General features: G+C 34.9%; 1 protein-coding gene across 10 annotated transcripts in view; it reads right to left on the reverse strand.

Annotated features, from left to right (window-relative positions):
* Positions 1-19,115, reverse strand: part of DNAH14 (dynein axonemal heavy chain 14) — a 225,867-nt gene that overhangs the window by 182,690 nt on the left and 24,062 nt on the right. For all 10 annotated transcript variants that reach the window (XR_015731515.1, XR_015731514.1, XR_015731511.1 and 7 more), the window contains exons 3-7: positions 13,093-13,257; positions 10,288-10,400; positions 6,915-6,977; positions 4,444-4,582; positions 2,137-2,268 (exon numbers count right to left, since the gene is read on the reverse strand). Coding sequence is in view for 4 of the 10 variants with exons in the window: in XM_087883153.1 (XP_087739279.1) it covers positions 2,137-2,268; positions 4,444-4,582; positions 6,915-6,977; positions 10,288-10,400; positions 13,093-13,257 (612 nt within the window). In the remaining 6 variants the exon portion in view is untranslated. The remainder of the gene's footprint in view (positions 1-2,136; positions 2,269-4,443; positions 4,583-6,914; positions 6,978-10,287; positions 10,401-13,092; positions 13,258-19,115) is intronic.

A 19,115-nucleotide genomic window follows, 5' to 3' on the forward strand; every position in this document is an offset into this window, starting at 1 on the left:
TTTTTCAACAAGAAAAACAAAGTTTGAAGACATTTCATACATAAGTATTTCTTATCAGAATTGCCATATAGCAAAAAGGGTGGTAGTGGTGGTAGTGAATAACAACTGCAACCATAGCCTTAGTCAATTGAAAATTGACTAAGTTTGATTACAATACCAGATATCTATGAAACTCTTATGGAAGACAAATCGGAAAGCTGGACTTAAAACCAATCTTACTTTGAAAAAGAGTCCAGAACCTCTAAGAATCAGAAACTTCTAACATACCAAGACAGTCAAATTAAGAATATTATGGTAGAAATGATACTCCACAATCCATTGGCATAGAAAATTGATAGCATTGTCATTGCTTGTGCATGAAATTAACAAGTTGAAGAGACAAAGATCTGTCACATTTCAGAACTCATGTAATTACAGTACAGAGATCAAAATATTAGGATAGTCATATCAATTGAAGATGAAATACCCAGGATTTTTAAAAAGAAAGAGATTAATGATAAGATTAAGAATTCATATCAAATTTCCAGAAATCCTATGAATCAACAATGGGAGGGATGAAATGAGATGTGAAAATAAACTTTTTAGATATGTGCTGTATTTTAACAAATAAAGAAACACAACTTTTTGAAATTGAAGGCCTTTCTTATAACTTTGTGTTGCAATGTTTTCTTACTCAAAGAGCTAGTAGGTTTTGCTATGGCTGCTCCATGGAAAAGTACTGGAATGAGAAAGAGAAATACTACAACAGCCTCACTGATCATGCAAATAGTATGCACATTTTATTTGACAACTATTGCTGGACATAATCATGACTGACACAATTAGAATATGTTAATCATAGGACGTGAGTTATTCAAATTAACAGAAGCATCAAAAAGGATAAAAAGTTGCAGTGTATATGAAAAATGTATGATTTATAGCCTGGACTCTTGAGCCATTGAATGATAGGGAAATGTCTGAATATATCAAGGAAGGTGAGCCAACTGCAGTTTCTTCAAAAATATGGGTAACCAGACTCTGATGGAAGGCAGTGTCTGTGAAATAGACATCATATATGCAAGCTATATGGAAATGGTGAAAACTCATTAAGTCATTATCAGAATGATCATAGTTTGGAACATGTTGTTAGATGATCCTGATCTTATTGTTGAAGACTATGTAAGGGCAGCAAGGATCTGATACTGAGAGAGGACAATTCCTCTAACACAACAGAATCACCAATCGGTGTGTCATGGAAAACCTGAAATTTTTCCAGCATAACTAAAGGGTTATATTCTTTCAGAAATTAATGGTAAAGAACATCCACACTGGTGTGGTAAGTACTTGTGACATCTACCACTATCCTTGTTATCATTTTGTATTTTAAATTTATTTTATATACTTTTGTATATGTAGTTAGTTGCAGTTATATGTATACAGTTAGAACAATTAATCAGTGGATGACTTGCCTATAGAAATTGTAGGTGTTCCAACACTGGAGGTTTTTAAGAAGAGATTGGACCACCATTTCTCTAAAATGGGAAAGGTTTTTCTGCTTGAGCAGGTGGTTGGACTAGAAGACTTCCAAGGCCCCTTCCAACTCTGTTATTCAGTTATACTTTTACATATTTTGTATATGTATGCTGTATGCCTTTTTAATTTTATCAATGAGAGATATAGAGAGATGCATTGATCATTGATGCTGAAGTGTTAGATTACTGCACTATTCAGTGCACTAAGAAGGTAATTGAATAAGATAATATTTATGGTCCTTTCAAATGCAGTTTTCTGTGGCCCTTTTACCTCCAGAAAAATGTTTTTTAGTTACTTCTGAACCAAAACTAGAACTAATCCATCAGAAATAACTTGTATCCTCAAGAGAGAAAATAGTATATGTAGGCATCTAACTTCAAAATCATGCATTAGTCTGCTAAGAATGTTAAAAGGAGAGTAAGATAATTGTGAACAAATTATAAAATATCTTATTCATCATTACTTTCTCCATCAGATCAGAAAAAAATAATTATTGTACTTACTGAGAGTTAAAAGTCTTAACAATATAACATAAGAAAAATATTAAAGTATATTGGAAATATATTCAAGAATGAACATACTCAAGACAAAACTGCAAAAATTATATACAAATTCATTAATTACCTTTAAAAAGCAGGCCTTAATTACTTTTACTACTTTATCTTTAAAAGCTTGGAGTTGAGATAAAGCATGTTGACTCTGTTGATATTGTTCCTCACAAAATTTATCCAATGTGTATGTATAAGACGTATTTATCTAAGAACAAAAGAAAAATATTATAAGTAACTACAATTTCTCTGAAATTGATACAAATTCTTATGTATTTTTCTTTCTATTCTGCATAAGAATAAATATTGGCACATCAACAATAAAATGTAAAAAACAGTACAGTGTGAACAATACACACACATGCAAATATACTTATTAACATATCACAGTTGATATAGCTGCTAATAGTTTTTCCTGCTGCATTAATGGGCAGTCAAAACTTGAGGTGTAAAATTTTGTAAATTTTTAAAATCAGGGAGCAAGTAGAAGGAAAATGTGGCCCTAAATCCCCAGTTTGAAATGTTGTCCATCTGAATGAATTTATTTAGTATTAGACCTGTCACTTGCTGACCCTCAGATGCAAAACTCATCAATACAAAATTTGATGCCTCTAGATATCTTGTCAGCCCAGATATGTGTGTATGAATGTGCAGAGAGAGGGGGAAAAGGAAGAAATTGAATGGCTTATCACACTTTCAAACTACTATTAATTTTAGTATAAATATTGTAATTAATAGTTGATCAGGAAATTATTAGGAAATATGTCATTTCCTAAGAAGGAATGTACAGTAGCAAGAATGCCACAATGAATGCTTCTATAGTAGAGCATAATCATGAAAGTAAAAACATAGAAACACAACTTTTAATTTGTTTTTCTTTTAACATTTTCTAGTTTCTCATACAAGCAATAAACTTGCATGTAACACAGAATTAAAGCGTGAACCTGAATCAAACTAAAAAATTAGGTAATAACTGAACGGAACAAAACCTGTCAACTCACACTAACAGTTCAGAATAATATTGGTGGTTAGAAATAGAAAACGAAAAAAGAACAGTACATTAACATATGCAAATTATATGTTTCTTTACATTTTTTCTATTCAGGTAATCGTCAAGTTACAATTGGGACCAGAATTTCTCATGCCAAGCAAGGCTGTTGTTAAGTGAGCCATGCCCATTTTTACAACTTTTTTGCCACAGTTGTTAATCACTGAAGCTGTTAAGTGAATCATATTGTTAAGCAAAGCAGGCTTCCCCCATTGACTTTGTTTGCTAGAAACTAGCCAGAAAGATCACAAATGGTGATTACATGACCCAGGATTTGCAACCATTGTAAATACCTGCTGGTTGCCAAGTGCCCAAATTTTGAACATGTGACCCTGGAGATGCTGTGACAGTCATAAGTGTGAGAATTTTTTTCAGTGCTGTTGTAATTTCAAAACGATCACTAAATGAATGGTTATAAATAAATAAATAAATAAATAAATAAATAAATAAATAAATAAATAAATAAATAATTTTATTTCTATACCGCCCTTTTCCCGAAGGACTCAGGGTGGTGTACAGCCTATTAGAAAACACAAAGACAAACATCAGTTAAAAATAATTAAAATTATTACATAATTTGGCTGAAATTTAAAACCCCAAAAATTTAAAACCCAATTTAAAAATCATTAAATAGATAGCCTGGCTTGGCGGAACAGCAGGGTCTTGAGGGCACAGCGAAATACACGGAGGTCGGAGATCTTGCACATTTCCGGGGGCAGTTCATTCCACAGGGCAGGGGCTCCCACAGAGAAGGCCCTCCCCCTAAGTGTCACCAGCCGACATAACTTGGCAGATGGCACCCTGAGGAGACCCTCTCTGTGGGAGCGAACTGGCCGGTGGGAGGCTGTTTGTGGCAGAAGTCGGTCTCGAAGGTACCCAAGTCCTATGCCATGGAGCACTTTAAAGGTGGTGACCAACACCTTGAATCACACCCGGAAGACCACTGGGAGCCAGTGCAGCTCGCGCAGGAGGGGTGTCACGTGGGCACACGGGTTGCATCCATAACCAATTCTCAATTATAAATTGGTTATGGGTTGCGCCCATAACCAATTCTCAATTATAAATTGAGAACTACCTGTATATTTATTATTTGTGTCTTCAAGTCAGTGTTGAATTCTGAAACTTTTTTGGCAAGATTTTGGTTTGCCATTGTCTTCTTCCTAGGGCTGAGAGAGAGTGACCAGCCCAAGGTCATCAGCTGGCTTTTGTGCCTAAGAGGGGCACAATATAGAACTTAGTCTCCCAGTTTCTAGCCTGATGTCTTAACCACTACATCAAACTGGCTCTTCTTCTTCTTCTTCTTTTTTTTTACATATTTAAAATATTTACTCTTACCTTTATGAAATTTATAGTTGTTTTTTCAGATGATCTGGGCTTTTCTGGATTACTCGCATCTACACACGAGGTTTGGAGATAAAGTAAGCAACTTTGCAATATCTCATCAGCAGAAAATAGTTGCTTATACAATATCATTCTACAAACAGAATAATATCAGTATTTTAAATTACTACAAGTTTTCAGTTTATAATAAATATAAGTAGACATATGCTTTGGAATTCTGCAATTCATCTTGAAAGTCATTATCTCACATATTTGGTTGTCATATATGGATTTATTTACTTTGTCTCAATGGTTTGCCTATTGTTCAATTAACAGAAAGATGTAAACTGGATAAGGAAGAATTTGTTAGCAACGGGAAAACTGATTTTGAGTTGGATTTATGTACTAATAATGCATACACTACTATTGAAAATGAATATGGAGGATGAAATGTTAAAGATTGTATGATCAAATGGGCAAGAAATTTTGGTTATAACATAATCCTTGATCAATGAGAGAATATGTGGATTAAAGGACTGAAATTTACACTGAATAATAATTTAAAATAGAGAGATGATATATCATTGGCATTTAACACCAGTTAATTGTCAGAGGGTTTGTATAAGGGTGTGTCAAATACATGTTGGAAATGTATACAATCTGAAAGCACTTTTTATCACTTCTGGTGGCCATGTAAGGAAACTAAGACTTTTTGGAATCAGATTAGTATTTTTAATTCTGACAATTCTTGGACTGAACGTACAATTGAAACCGGAGGCTTTTCTTATATATTACAATTATCTGCATATCTTCTCTATGCACAGAGATGGAAAGACTCACATATACTCTCAATGGAAGAATGCATGGTGAAATTAATGGAGTTGGTAGAGATGGCAAAATTGACAGCTCTGATTAGGGAAAGATTTTATTTAGCTTTGTTTTTACTTGGAAACAATTATTGTATTTTTTGTTTGAAATTGAAAGAAATGAAATTTTAACCTTGGGTTGTACTATTTATAATGGTTTATTCTAATTCAAAGAGTCATTGATTTTTAAGTTTATATGTGTATCAAGTAAAGTCAAAAGTTACTTTTTTCTATAGTTTTTTCCCTTTTCCCTCTACTTTTTTGTATTTTATATATTTTTTGAAATTTAATAAAGTATTGAAAAAAAGAAAGTCATTATCTGAAATGTAAACACTTGACCTGCTCTCCAGAATAAAAGGGAAGAAATAAAATAATTGTTGATCCTGTGCTCTCTGCTTTTCCTGGAAATAGGAAGAGTGAACTCTTGTTATGACTATCATCTCACACAAAACTAAGAAATTATTTTAAATGTTTTCCAACATTCCAACATTCCAACATGAAACCCCATTAAAATCATTGAATCACAAATTGGATGAGTTAGAGATGCCTGTTTTATATAACATGCAGGTCTCACTGATAGGTGGCCATCCACTTCTTCAATGCAGAATGTTTTACTGTTTAAGAAATGATAGGTAATGATAGATAGATAGATAGATAGATAGATAGATAGATAGATAGACAGACAGATAGGTAGATAGGTAGGTAACGCTTACTGTCTTTTTTTTACAGTAGACACACTGGCACACATTAAAAATGAAATTATGTTGCTTGCTCTAAAAAGTATACACATATAGCTATACCATACATATAAATGTGTGTGTGTGTGTGTGTGTGTATGTATGTATATCAATATATATTATCACTGTGCATCTTGAATACATATCAGAAAGAGGAAGATTGAGTTTCTACTATCAGGAAATACCATTGGTTCTTATTCTGCCCATAGTTCCAAGAGTTTAACAGATCCAACCTTTCTTTATGACAGCCCTTAAATAGGTGTTGATTGCTATCCCTTATCTTTTCTTTTGTATACTAAACATTCTCAGCAAGTGTTCCTCATAGGACTTAGGTTCCAAATGTCTAAGCTTCTAATTCTCCTCTAAACTTGTTATACATTTTCCATGTTTAAAGTGTACCATCCAGAGCTGACCATGGTATTCCAATTTAGTCTAAGCAGTTCAGAGTGCAATGGAACTACTATCTTTCACGGAGCAGCTAACTCCCAGGGTAGCAACAACACAATCAATTCTTGTTGACTGTCTCCATCCCCAGACTCACTGACAAAAACCATGTTTTTATGGCCTTTCAGAAAAGCAATAAGGTGGGGGTCAATTGTACCACAGGGGGAATGATGTTCCATAAATAAATCACTACCAAGAATGCCCATTTTTGTGGTTCTACCAGATGACAATCCCTAATCAATGCGACCATGCATTCTTAGATCCTTAACACATGCACTATTATCCTTAAAACATGCACATATCCTCAATGTGGTAGTTATGCATTTGATTTTTCCTCTTCAGACTGGTGTTTTATATTTATTACTTTTTAAAAGATGCCTCCCACCTGAAAAAAGGGTAATCAACTCACTCAGTATAAATAACTGGTCTTTATACTTACTGGTTTCTTTTTGTTTTTAAATACTTAACAATATTTTTCCAGAGGATAAAATATTTCTTTTTTCTGAAAAGAAAAGAAAAATTTTTTGAGAAAGAGAGAAACAGATTTGATTGTATAATCAAGGATTATTGAGCCAGAGGTATGTAATTTATTTTGTATAACAATTACCCACAAATATTACACATTTAACATAATTTCATATGACTAAAATGTAACTATTTTAACAAAATATGGCAACCTTCCCTGATGGCTTACCCACTGACTTGCTGAGGAAACCAGCAGAGAAAATGGCAATGTTAATCATATGATTGCAGGGCATTTGACAACTGCAAAAAAGTTGCCAAGCACCCAAAATATGGTCAAATGACTATGGGGAGGGACATGGCATGACCATTTACACTGGCTAGAAGTACTTTACAGACTGTAAAGGACCCATTCTAAGGCCATCATAAATGCAAATGGTTGTATAACAGCTGGTCGTAAGTCAAAGATTACCTACAACTCATTACTTCATTGCCAATTAGACTATTGAAACATGTTATATATGGGACATGAAATGAAGACAACTAAACATCCAAAATTTATTTATTTATTTATTTATTTATTTATTTATTTATTTATTTATTTATTTATTAGTTCGATTTATATGCCGCCCTTCTCTGGAGACTCAGGGCGGCTTACAATGCATTAAGCAATAGCCTTCATACTTTTGTATATATCTGCTTAATAGGGCTTTTTGGCCCCCCCAAGTGGTGTTCTATTTTATACAAAATGCAACGGCTAAAACAATTTGTGCAATCTAATATCAGTACTCCCATTGCCACATCAACCATCTTTGGCTAAGAGAGGCACCAGACACCTAGCTTTGACCAGCCTACTTTTGTGGAGGTGGGAGTGGGGCATAGGGCATGGAATATTGGCCCCATGGAAAATTAAATGTAGCTATTCTAGGTCCAGACAAAAACAAAATATTAAAGTCCCAAACTAAAACAATACCACATAAAAATAAAAATAAACGACACCAGACTAGACCAACATGGTTGCATAGCTCTCTGAAAAGCTGAGGACAAGAACAACGAGTATAAAAAATGAAAACAGGGATATATAACTAAAACAGAATACGAGCAAATAGCCTGAATCTGCAGAGATGGAATAAGGTAGGCTAAGACTAAGACTTGCAACAAATGCCAATAATAATAATAGCAACAAAAAAGCCAAACCCATCAAAAGGAACAAAGTGGGAGTTTGAACAGATACACAAATAAAAATAAATAAGAAATTGATTAAAAACACCTATCCACAAGAACCAGATGGTTTATATCCCACAGTACTGAAAAAGCTGGCAGATGTGATCTCGGAACTCCTGAACAAAATCCTTCAGAGCATGGGGAAACTGCCAGACTGCTGGAAAAGAGATGATATAATTCCACTCTTCAAAAGAGAAAAAAGTAGATCCAAGAAACTATAGACCAATCAGCTTGGTATCAATACTTGGGAAAACTCTTGAAAAGAGAATCAAATAGCAGATTTGTGAACACCTAGAAATGAAAAAAGCAATCACTAGAAGCCAACATTTGTTTGTTAAAAAAGAAATCATGCCAGCCAAATCTTATTGCCTTCTTTGATAAAGTGACTAAATTAGCGGATGATGGAAATGCTGTGGATATAGTTTATTTGTACTTCAGTAAGGTATTTGACATTACTCCTTCTTCAACAGCCTACCTCTTGGTAAGAGAGAACAATGTGGGATAGACTATACCAACACCAGATAGAGTCACTGTTGGCTGGCCAACTGCACTCAATATGTAGTCGTTAATGAGACTATATCTACAAGAAGGGAAGCATGCAGTGGGTATCTCAAGATTCTGTCATAGGCTTCATAAATTATCTAGATGAGGGAAGAGAAGGGTAACTCATCAAATTTGGAAGGAATTGTCAACACCTTGTCAGAAGATAAACTTTGGTTCAAAATGATCTTGACAGACATGAACATTGGGCCCTAGCCAAACAAGATGCAATTCAGTGGTGAAAAAAGCATGGTCCTGCACCTACTGTAGGCAGGAAAACCCAAATGCACAGATATAGAATAAGTGGTATCTGACTCAACAATAACTGCAAGAGGGAGCTTGGTGTCCTCATGGACCATCATTTAAGTATGAATCAGTAATGTACTGCAACTGCCAAAAAAGCAAATGAAGTCCTGAGCTGCATCAACAGAGGCATAGCATCAAGATCACAAGAAATGATAGTATCACCTGTACTGCACTAGTGTGGCCATACTTGGAATATTGATTTCAATTCTGGTCACCATGATATAAAAAAGATGCTGAGGTCTTAGAAAGAGTGCAGAGAAGGGCAACGAAGATGATAAGTTGTCTGGAAATACGTCATATAAAAAACAGTTAAGGGAACTAGGCATGTCTAGTCTAATGAAGAGAAGGATTACGGATGACACAGCTGTTTTCCAGTACTTGAAGAGCTATCACAGAGAAGGGGTCAACTTATTCTCCAGAGCATTTGAGGGTGGGACAAGAAGCAATGAAGCTTGTTAAAGAGAGATCCGAATTTTTCCTTAGTTCAAAATTTTCTGACAGTGAGAGCAATTAACCAATGGGACAACTTGCCTCCAGAAGTTGTGGGTGCTCTGCCACTGGAGGTTTTCAAAAAAGGATAGGACAATCCCTTGTCCTAGATAGTATAATGTCTCCTCTTTGGGAAAGGGTTATATTGGAGATTTCAAAGTTTTCTTTCAGCGCTGTGATTCTATGACATACCATCTGGTGTAGTCTTAAATCTCACTGCATGTGTTTTGATAGCTGGGTTTGAAATGAAGATGTTCAGTACAGTAGGAAGCTAGCTTTATATTAAGGTACAAGAAGAAATATCCCTGGGGGATCTATCTATGTTGCTATTTGCGCATATTAAGATTATGTTGTCCTATCTCAAATGCTGAAATAAAAAGTGCTATAAATTGGTAACCCTCAATGTACATTGTGATTTTTGTTTTTTGAAACAAAACTCTGGGAAAAAAATCCCCCATAATGAATTCCCTGAATACAGTTGACTATGAATCTTCTGTCATGAGATTTATTTATCAATTCTATAAAAAGTTTTCTAAACACTTCTGATATAGAGAAAAGTGCAAAAAGGAAAGGCTTTGAGTTGGTAATCATCTTTTGATGCATAACAGAGAGTTATGGATGAATGAATATGGGAAAATGAACTTCTATAAAAAATCTGTATAGCTGCAAAATGCTAGAGTTTCCACACTGAACTGTTTTGTCACACGTAGCCAATCACATCATCCAAAATATCCTACTATAGATTGAGTTAACAATTGCAGACATATCTTTGTACCATAAATATCTCTTACCTGAAATTAAAATATAAATCCATGCTATGTAACACATTATAAAGTTGCCTTTCATATAACCATTCCATTACTGGACTTATTTCCATTTCTTGTTTTCCACACACGGAAGTGAACTGGAAAATGAGGCAAAAACTAATTAGGATATTTAACTATATTTCAGTATTTATGAATTTACATTCCATTGTTGGGAGAAATATCCATCTGCTTCAGTTTCAAGCTGGGAGAAAGACACTGGAGACAAAATGGAGGCTGGAGGCTGATTGGAAAAATGGTCCATTTATTGATGAAGCAGAAGCACATGGATGGTTCTGGGCAACTGACCACATGGAGTTGAGAGTGGGTTTTTTTTTATACCTTCTCTTGGGTTTTGCACTTCAGCTTCCTGTTCCTGTGCAAAAAATGTATTCTATTGGCTGTTGTCAGACTCCCATGGGGCATGTAGGGGTTATGTAGGGGTCATAGCTGAGGTTGTCTGAGCTCCCAGGTTTAGTTAAGTTTGAACTGCTGAGATGATGCAATAAAGAGGCTTTGGGCAATTCCTATTGTGGCTGAGGGCTAATCCTACCTTTGTTGGATCTTGGGTGAGGGTATTTGCTTATGAAGAGAGCTATCTATCTCTTTAAGTCCTGACATTTGCTGAGGGCTATTAAAAAAGGTGAGGGCTGCTTTCTGTCTCCAAGAGCATATTTCTCCCTTTAGGGAAATATAATATTCTTCCTTTTTAATAATTCATAAAATATTTCATTCTTCAAGGAACGGGTTGGGTCCTAACTTTCTACACCATCATCATAATTTTTAAATAATTTTTAAAGGAAAATCTGATTGCTCAGATTTATAGCACATTCCTCAACATTCCTGCCAAAGGAAACCACAACAATATTTGTATAAAGCAAGAGTGAGTAGCATCTGGTCCACAGACTATGTACAGCTCCATCTGCATCTTAGCACCTCAAATTTATATTAAAGTTTGGTGAGAAAATGGCTTATTTTTTTTTACTTTTCAAAATTAAGGGTGGGGATGGAACCTGGAAGCTCTGAGAGCTCCAATTCAAGCCACTTAAATTCCCATTCTTAAATTCCCACCCAAAAAGCGGGGGGGGGGACCCTGTTTCATAATTATGCTACCAAAATTCAGCACCAAAAATTAACAATTATTTTTGAATTTTGCAAAGTGATTGTTCAGAATGGAAGCCATTTGGCTACAAGAAACCTACTGCTCCTATTCTCATTATTACCACTCTACCCCATGGAAGAAATATCATAAACAATTTAATACCACCACTTCTCTTGCAGTTTTCTAATTTCAGAAGCTAAATATTGATAATGATCACTAATTCCTCAAATATTACTTACTCCTGAAAGATAAATAGACAGCAGTGACAGAAAACTGAAACTGAAAAATCTGTTCTGCTCCACTGCATTGTAATGTTTCTATATTTTTACCTTTAGAGGGTGCTGGTGAATTACAAAAAGAATAAATAGTGATGCAGCTATCATTCTTTGCAGTTATTTTTTTAAGGATGGGGGGGGGAGAATACTGTACACAAATTATCTTTGTGGCCTGCAAACCCACCCATACTTTTTTATTCAAACCCTTTTATTTTTATCAATTTTTTCATTAAATAATATACATAAGTATACCCAATATGATGGGGACCAGCCGTCTTTAACAGTTTCTACAAGATAGCTGGAGGGTGACGTCACTTGGCATTTTATTGGAAAAAACACTTTCTTGAGAAAAAAAATATATAGTGGCTCAAATGGACATGGTATCCCAAAGGCAAAAGAATGAATAAAAAGCAATGTTTTATCCACTCTTCCTTGTTCTTGTTGGGAGGGGGAAGTAAAATGAGCAGAGCTGATATTTTCAGAACACTTCTATTCTTCTATTCTTTTAGAGTTTACATTAGAGTTTTTCATTGTTTGTCTCGGCCAGTCCACCCAACTGCACTGGAAACAAGCCAACACCAGAACAGAATAAAGCAGTTGCAATCCTTTAATTAGGTTCAGCACAGCAAACACAGGCAGGAGAAAGGCACAAGCCGGAAACAAGGTTTAAAGTTAGCGCTACACGCAATCGCAGTGTAGCGCCTTTTATATACACAGCAATAAATCAAGTGGCAATTAAACAGTTAACATCACCCCTCCTTCCCCTAGCTGGCCTGAAGGAGGAGCACAATAAATCAATTAACAATCAAACAGTCAACATCATCCCTCCTTCCTCAAGCTGGCCTGTAGGAGGAGCGCGCCTCTGTTACAGCACAAGGCAGCGTCATCTGCAAACACCATGGCCCCCCCATCTCCAATGAAAGAGTTTGCTTCGTTTTGTGTGCGGGTGGTAAAGACTTCTCAAACAGCTGATGACACACCCCCGGAGAGTCCAACAGCTTGCCCCCTCCTCCTCGTCCTCCCTAGTGATGGCGAGACCCAACCGAGGCTCGACAGTTTGTTCAACAGTTCAGAAGCACAGTCAGAAAAAGGTCAGAACCGGTCTGACAGTGCTTACTGTTCTATTCTTGCACAAGCTGTCCTTCTGAAAAAACATCTACGGAGTACAAGTGTGAATTAATATTTTTCAACTGCTTGTCTGTGTTTTGTTGTTATATCTTTCCTCAGGGAAATGCAGATAAAGTTTTATTTTATTTTGTTATTTTATTTTATGCTTCAATTCAATTGAATTCTAAGGCATGAACTACTGCACAAGGACTTTACATTTCTACAGAAGTATAGGGAAAAAACTAGAAATAAGAAATAATCAGGAAACAGTAATTTACTATTTCTGGACTGTGAAAAGCAATTTGTTACCTTGGATACATATGAGGCACTAATAGTCCAATATTCTTTACTTTGTCTAGCCATATTTGCAGAGACTACTTGAAGATCATATGGATTGTAGGTTGCTTTGGGATCATCCCTACTTCTTATAAGACAGTATATGTATTCTCCATCATCTTTCTTTAATGTGTCATCCTGAAAACAGTAATCAAGTTGTTAAACGTGAATTATTTATAAAAACTAAAATTGTTAATACTCAGACATCATAATTCATTTTGTTAAAATATATAGGATATACCATAGTTGAGGCACTTATTTAAGTTGAACTGATGTAAAATAAAGTAAAATGTATTTTTACATTTTAAAGGTAATATTCAGAAAAATTGAAACAGGTTCAGAGAAAGGTCCTGAAATCCAGATCATTTAGAATGATCGGGAACTAGAAACCATGAAGTGAAATTAAAACAACTAAGCGTTTTTGCTTTGCAGAAAGATGATAGCAGAGTGTAATGGTACTCTTCAACTACCTAAAAGTAGTCCATTCCAATGATTATATACAATTATTAAATAAAATGAATAAAAGATCAAGGAAAACCATAAATTCTACTTAGGAAATAGGAAGAACTACATTGTGGAAGCTTCAATAACTTTAGAAAGTGTTTTCAAACATTTCCTCTCATTCAGCAATCAGTATAATAAAATTTCCATCAGTATTCTATTTCTCCTCCATAATGCATAAAACATTTGAAACCATTTTATAAAGAACTTCTTTATTCAATTTAAGCATAGTTCTTAACCAAAATTTTGAGATGGCTTTAAAAATAATTGTTGTCTTTGTAATGGTTCTGCAATCAATTAGATATTGACAGAGTCACAGGAACCATGAAATATTTTCATACATTGGCTGTTCCAGCAAAATCAAGTTCTGTAATTAAAGAAAAACTAAATTATTTCTTGGGTAAATGGTTTTAAAATCTTAAATAAACTATATCACAGGTGTCAAACTTGCGGTGTCATGTTGCCATCACAACACTGACAGAGTTTGTTGCAAAATCAAATCCAGAAAGCACACACAGATAAACTGATTCAGCAGGCTTCATTAACTACTTTATATACATAATAACACATGAAGTAATATATACAATACCAAAAGTGGTTCTTCAGTTTCAGATCAGTTCAGAGAGGCAGACTAGACTACTTCAGACTTGTTTGCAGCTTCAGAGCTCAGAGCTTAAAATCTAAGCGACGCTCAGACTTCTTGCTTAAGTTTCTGTTTCTAAACAGCTCTCATTGGCTGACCCAGTTGCTATGCCTATTCATTGGCTCACTTTGTTACCATGTCTTCCCAGTCATGAATATTCTGACAAACATATTTTGCGATGTTTTTTCCCTTAATGGAGCTGGGTGGGCATGCATGATGCATCCAGCCCGCGGGCTGCCAGTTTAACACTTCTGATCTACATGTTTAGATAAACTACATAAGTAGCTGTTAGCATTTCCTGAGGGAAGGTATCTGGTTATCTGGTTAATTGATAATCAATTATCAATTGGTTAGGAGCATTAATTGAGCATTAATAAATCCAGTACCCTTTGTTAATAATTTAATCATGTAGGACCATTTACATTCCAGCTAATAATTTTTCTTTTGGTTTCTTCTCTCACTTGTCCCTCTCATTCCTTCTTGAGCAGTATTCTTTAATATTTAATTAAGCCACTCAAATGTAATTCAGCTATTGTATTCTATGAGTGGCAGAGCAGAACTATAACTGTCTTTGCTTGGACCTCTGTGTTTGGACTAACTTCATGCTAACAACCAACCTAAAAATATATATATAGTTAACCACGTTATCTCCTAAGTTTTTGTATTATTTCTTTGAAAAAAAGAGAACCAAGACTATGGTCTAGAGAAAACACATAACTATTATTGCCAAGGGAAACAATAGCCATCAAGAGAACAGATGTTAGGGTCTGAAGGAAGAATCCCTAGTTTTCCTACTAAGCCAAAAGTGCCACCTATTCAATTGTCTTTTACTTTAGCCAAACTAGTACATTTCATGCAAGAAGCAGGTAATGAAAATCTAGAAAGTAGAGTCCTTCAAATATCCAGAACTGCAGAGCTATGTTTGAAGAACAAGTGAAAGAAACCATATTAACTTGGAGTAAAAACTTTGGTTATAGCATCGATTTAGACAATTGGCAGGAATTATGGGAAAGAAATAGAAAACTTACTTTAGCTACCACGTATAAAGAAAATCTATACAAGATGTTCAATAGGTGGCATCTCCCACCCACAAGACTAGCCAAAATGAGCAAAAATCATTCACCAATGTGTTGGAAATGCAAGGCAATGCCAGGGACTTTTTATCATATGTGAGCCAAAAGCCAGAGACTTTTGGTATCAGATAAAACAATGGCTGGAAGGGATATCAACGTAAAATATAGAGTTAAAACTAGAACTTTTTTTACTGGGTATTACAATGGACAAATATGACAAGGGAACAATATATCTAATGTTACATATTCTAACGGCAGCAAGATTGGCCTTCGCACAAAACTGGAAAAATAAAAAGACCCCCTCAGAAGTATTAGCTAAGATATTAACTTGTGCTGAAATGGACAGGTTGACTTTGGAACTACTCAAATATAAGAGTGAAACAGAATATTACGAAATCTGAAATAAATTGTATTATTGGTTGGAGAGGAGGAGGAATGCTGGGATAAAGGATCATTGATGAGTTGAAAATTTAGAAATCTTCTGCGATAGATAAGAATGAAATTGGTATTGATGTAACTTTTATAGATGAAAGAATTTACGTGTTTGAATTGTGATAGATGGTATATACTTGTATAGCAAAAAGGAACGGTATTTGTTGCAATGTAAAACTTGACGGAAATGTCTAAACTGGAAAAGTCACACCATGTCCAATGTTTTTAATTGTATTATTAATGAAAAAACCTTTTTAAAAAATATCCAAAACTCAGTAAAAGACATGCTTCTAAGTTCAGCCATCTACCACTAAGGTATGGGAAATAATCTAGGAGCTGCATGCTAATACATTCTTTTAGTGGTATAGAATGACCCAGTAACATTTCTCTGCAATGCTGTGCTAGATGCTCTAATAGATAGACAAGGGTTTCAGGTTTAATGATCTTCCTAAGATTTGTGTGTCAGAGAGACAGCATTTCTTTTTTGCTCCTTTACTATTAAAATGAAGGAATGTAGCCCCACAACAATAAGGCTCAGAGCCATAGATGATTGTGATGATGATTTCCACTACTGCCTTGCTGTTATATCTTCTATTTTATATCTTCTAGAAAAAAAAATGAACAGATACAAAATCATATCACAACTATTTCACAAAATCTTCAAACATTTGTTAGACTCTTTGCTCCCAAACCTCTGCCTCCTTATTTTCACTATGTCTCTTATTACCTAGCCATTTGTTTTACAAAGAACATAATTTATTTTGATTATGTTTCTTTCAAGTCAAAATACAGAAAAACTTCAGAATCTCCCAAGGCCTTCTCTTTTCCCAAAAGTCCCTTCTGGTATCTTTTTCTTCCTCCTTCCTCTATTTTAGGCAACTCAATTTGCTAAATTTAAACTTCTCTAACAATCCTCATATAGCCTGAAGCCAGAGAATCTGAATTTAATAACTCCAGCCTTGACGGTCCCTTTACTAAATATTTGAGATTCATATTGTTTACATCTATTTGGGGTTTAATTTAAAATATATTTTATTTTTATTCTACACAAATATTTTCACTTCAGAATTTGATTGCTATTGCCAACATGATTGCCAACGTCTGATGACGGATATGGCACAAGAAGAAGAAGAATGGTAATAGTATTAGAATGTCCTGTATTTTTACTATTTCACACATAAGGTATTTTTTTTAATTAAACTTTATTGAGGTTTTCTTTTAAAAAAAAACAAACAAAAAGCAAAGGACAAAAACAAAAGAGAAATAAGAAGAAAAAACAAACAAACATTCAAACAATAACATAAAACAACATATACATAATATAGCTTTTCAATTTGTATCGGATGTGCAGTGTTTTAACTATTTCCATAGATAATACTTGGTGACATTTTAACTCACTTTTAACCATTATTTAATACACCTTTAGATCTTTCTTTCATTCTATCATGCAACCACTTGTACCACCTTTCCCACACCATATAGTAAACTGACTTTTCATCATTTAATTCATAGGTTAATTTAGACATCTCTGCGCACTCGAGTATTTTCTTAATTGTAAGCTCTTCTGGTGGTTGAATTTTCTCTTTCCAATACTGTGCGTATGCCAATCTAGCGGCTGTAATTATATGGATCATTAAATGCATCATTTCCTTTCTATATGGCTTCTTTATTATTCCCAGGAGGAAAATCTCTGGTGTTAATGCAATATCTTCATCAGTTATTTCATATAACCATCTCCTAATTTTATTCCAGTATCCTTTTGCTTCCGGGCATGTCCACCACATGTGAAAGAAGGTGCCTTGACCGTGGCCACATTTCCAACAATTGGGATGTATATTGGGATATATCTTCGCTAGTCTGGCCGGGCTAAGTACCATCTATGAAACATTTTGTAATGGTTTTCCTTATATGTCACCGCTCTAGTCAATTTAAGATTTCTGTTCCATGCCTTCTCCCATTCCCCAAAATTTATATTGCGCCCTATATTTTTCTCCCATGCAATTATTTGATTCTTCGTGACATCTTCGAACTTGTCATCGTTTAATATATAATTGTATAGTTTTGCCAGAATCTTTTTGTTTGTTCCCATCAAGACTTTATCCAGTCCGTTTGATCCCAGTTCTAAACCATATTGTTCTTTGTCTTTCTGATATCTGGATTTTACTTGTGCATAAGTCCACCAATCTAAAGTTATTCCTTGCTCTCGTAAGATATCATTTGGTTTAAGCCACCCTCTTTCGTCTAGGATATCTTTATATCTGCCCATTTTCTCCCTCTCCCACCTATTTGGGTGGGTCAGGGCCTCCACGTTGAGAGCCAATTTGGGATTTTTTTGTAATATTTTTGCCTAATCTGGGTCCATGTTTGTATCAGGGAATCTCTAATTTTGTGTCTATGAAAATGTGTCTTCCTTTTCTTCTCCGTTTCCCAGATGTGGGCGTGCCAGCCTTTTTGCAGGTCATGGCCTTCTAAGGTAAGAATTCTCTTATTTTCCAGGGTGATCCAATCTTTTATCCATACTAGCTTGGCTGACCTGTAGTATGTTTCCCAGTCCGGGAGTCCAAATCCACCTATGTCTCTTTTGCCCCTTAAAATTTTAATGGAAAATCTCGGTTTTTTCCCCTCCCATATGAATTCTCTAATAATTTTGTCTAGTTCTAAAAAGAATTTTTTATCTAAATTTATGGGTATATTTTGAAATAGAAATAATATTCTGGGGAGAATGTTCATCTTAATTGTGGCTATCTTGCCCAAAAGTGATAGTCTTATTTTTTTCCAGCAATCTAGGTCTTGTTTTATTTTCCTGATTAGGGGAATATAATTATCGTCTTTCAAGGTCGAACATCTTGATGTAATCCAAATTCCTAGGTATTTAATTTTTTTGGCAACCTGTAATCCTAGTACTTCTTCTATCTCGTTTTTCTGGCTCTCAGTTGTGTTCTTAATCAATACTTTGGTTTTGGTTTTGTTCAGTATGAAGCCTGCCACCTCTCCATATTTACTTAATTCCTCCAATACCTTAGGTCCCGACTCTATAGGGTCTTCAAGGATTAGGGCTACATCATCCGCAAATGCTTGCGTCTTGTAAATCTCCTTCCTGATCTGCAATCCTTTTATTTCATCATTAAATCTAATTTTCCTTAGAAGAACTTCTAGGGCCAGAATGAACAATAAAGGGGATAGGGGACAACCTTGCCTTACTCCCTTACTAATTTGGAATGTTTTAGTCCTATCCCCATTCACCAAGATACTCGCCTTTTGGTTATTATAAATGGATTTAATCATCATTTCAAAATTTATACCAAATTTCATCATCTCAATTTGTTTAATCATGAATTTCCAATTTA

The sequence above is a fragment of the Pantherophis guttatus genome, chromosome 1 (assembly GCF_059756535.1).
Source record: "Pantherophis guttatus breed Tessera chromosome 1, ASM5975653v1, whole genome shotgun sequence".
In the NCBI taxonomy this organism is placed as follows: domain Eukaryota; kingdom Metazoa; phylum Chordata; class Lepidosauria; order Squamata; family Colubridae; genus Pantherophis; species Pantherophis guttatus.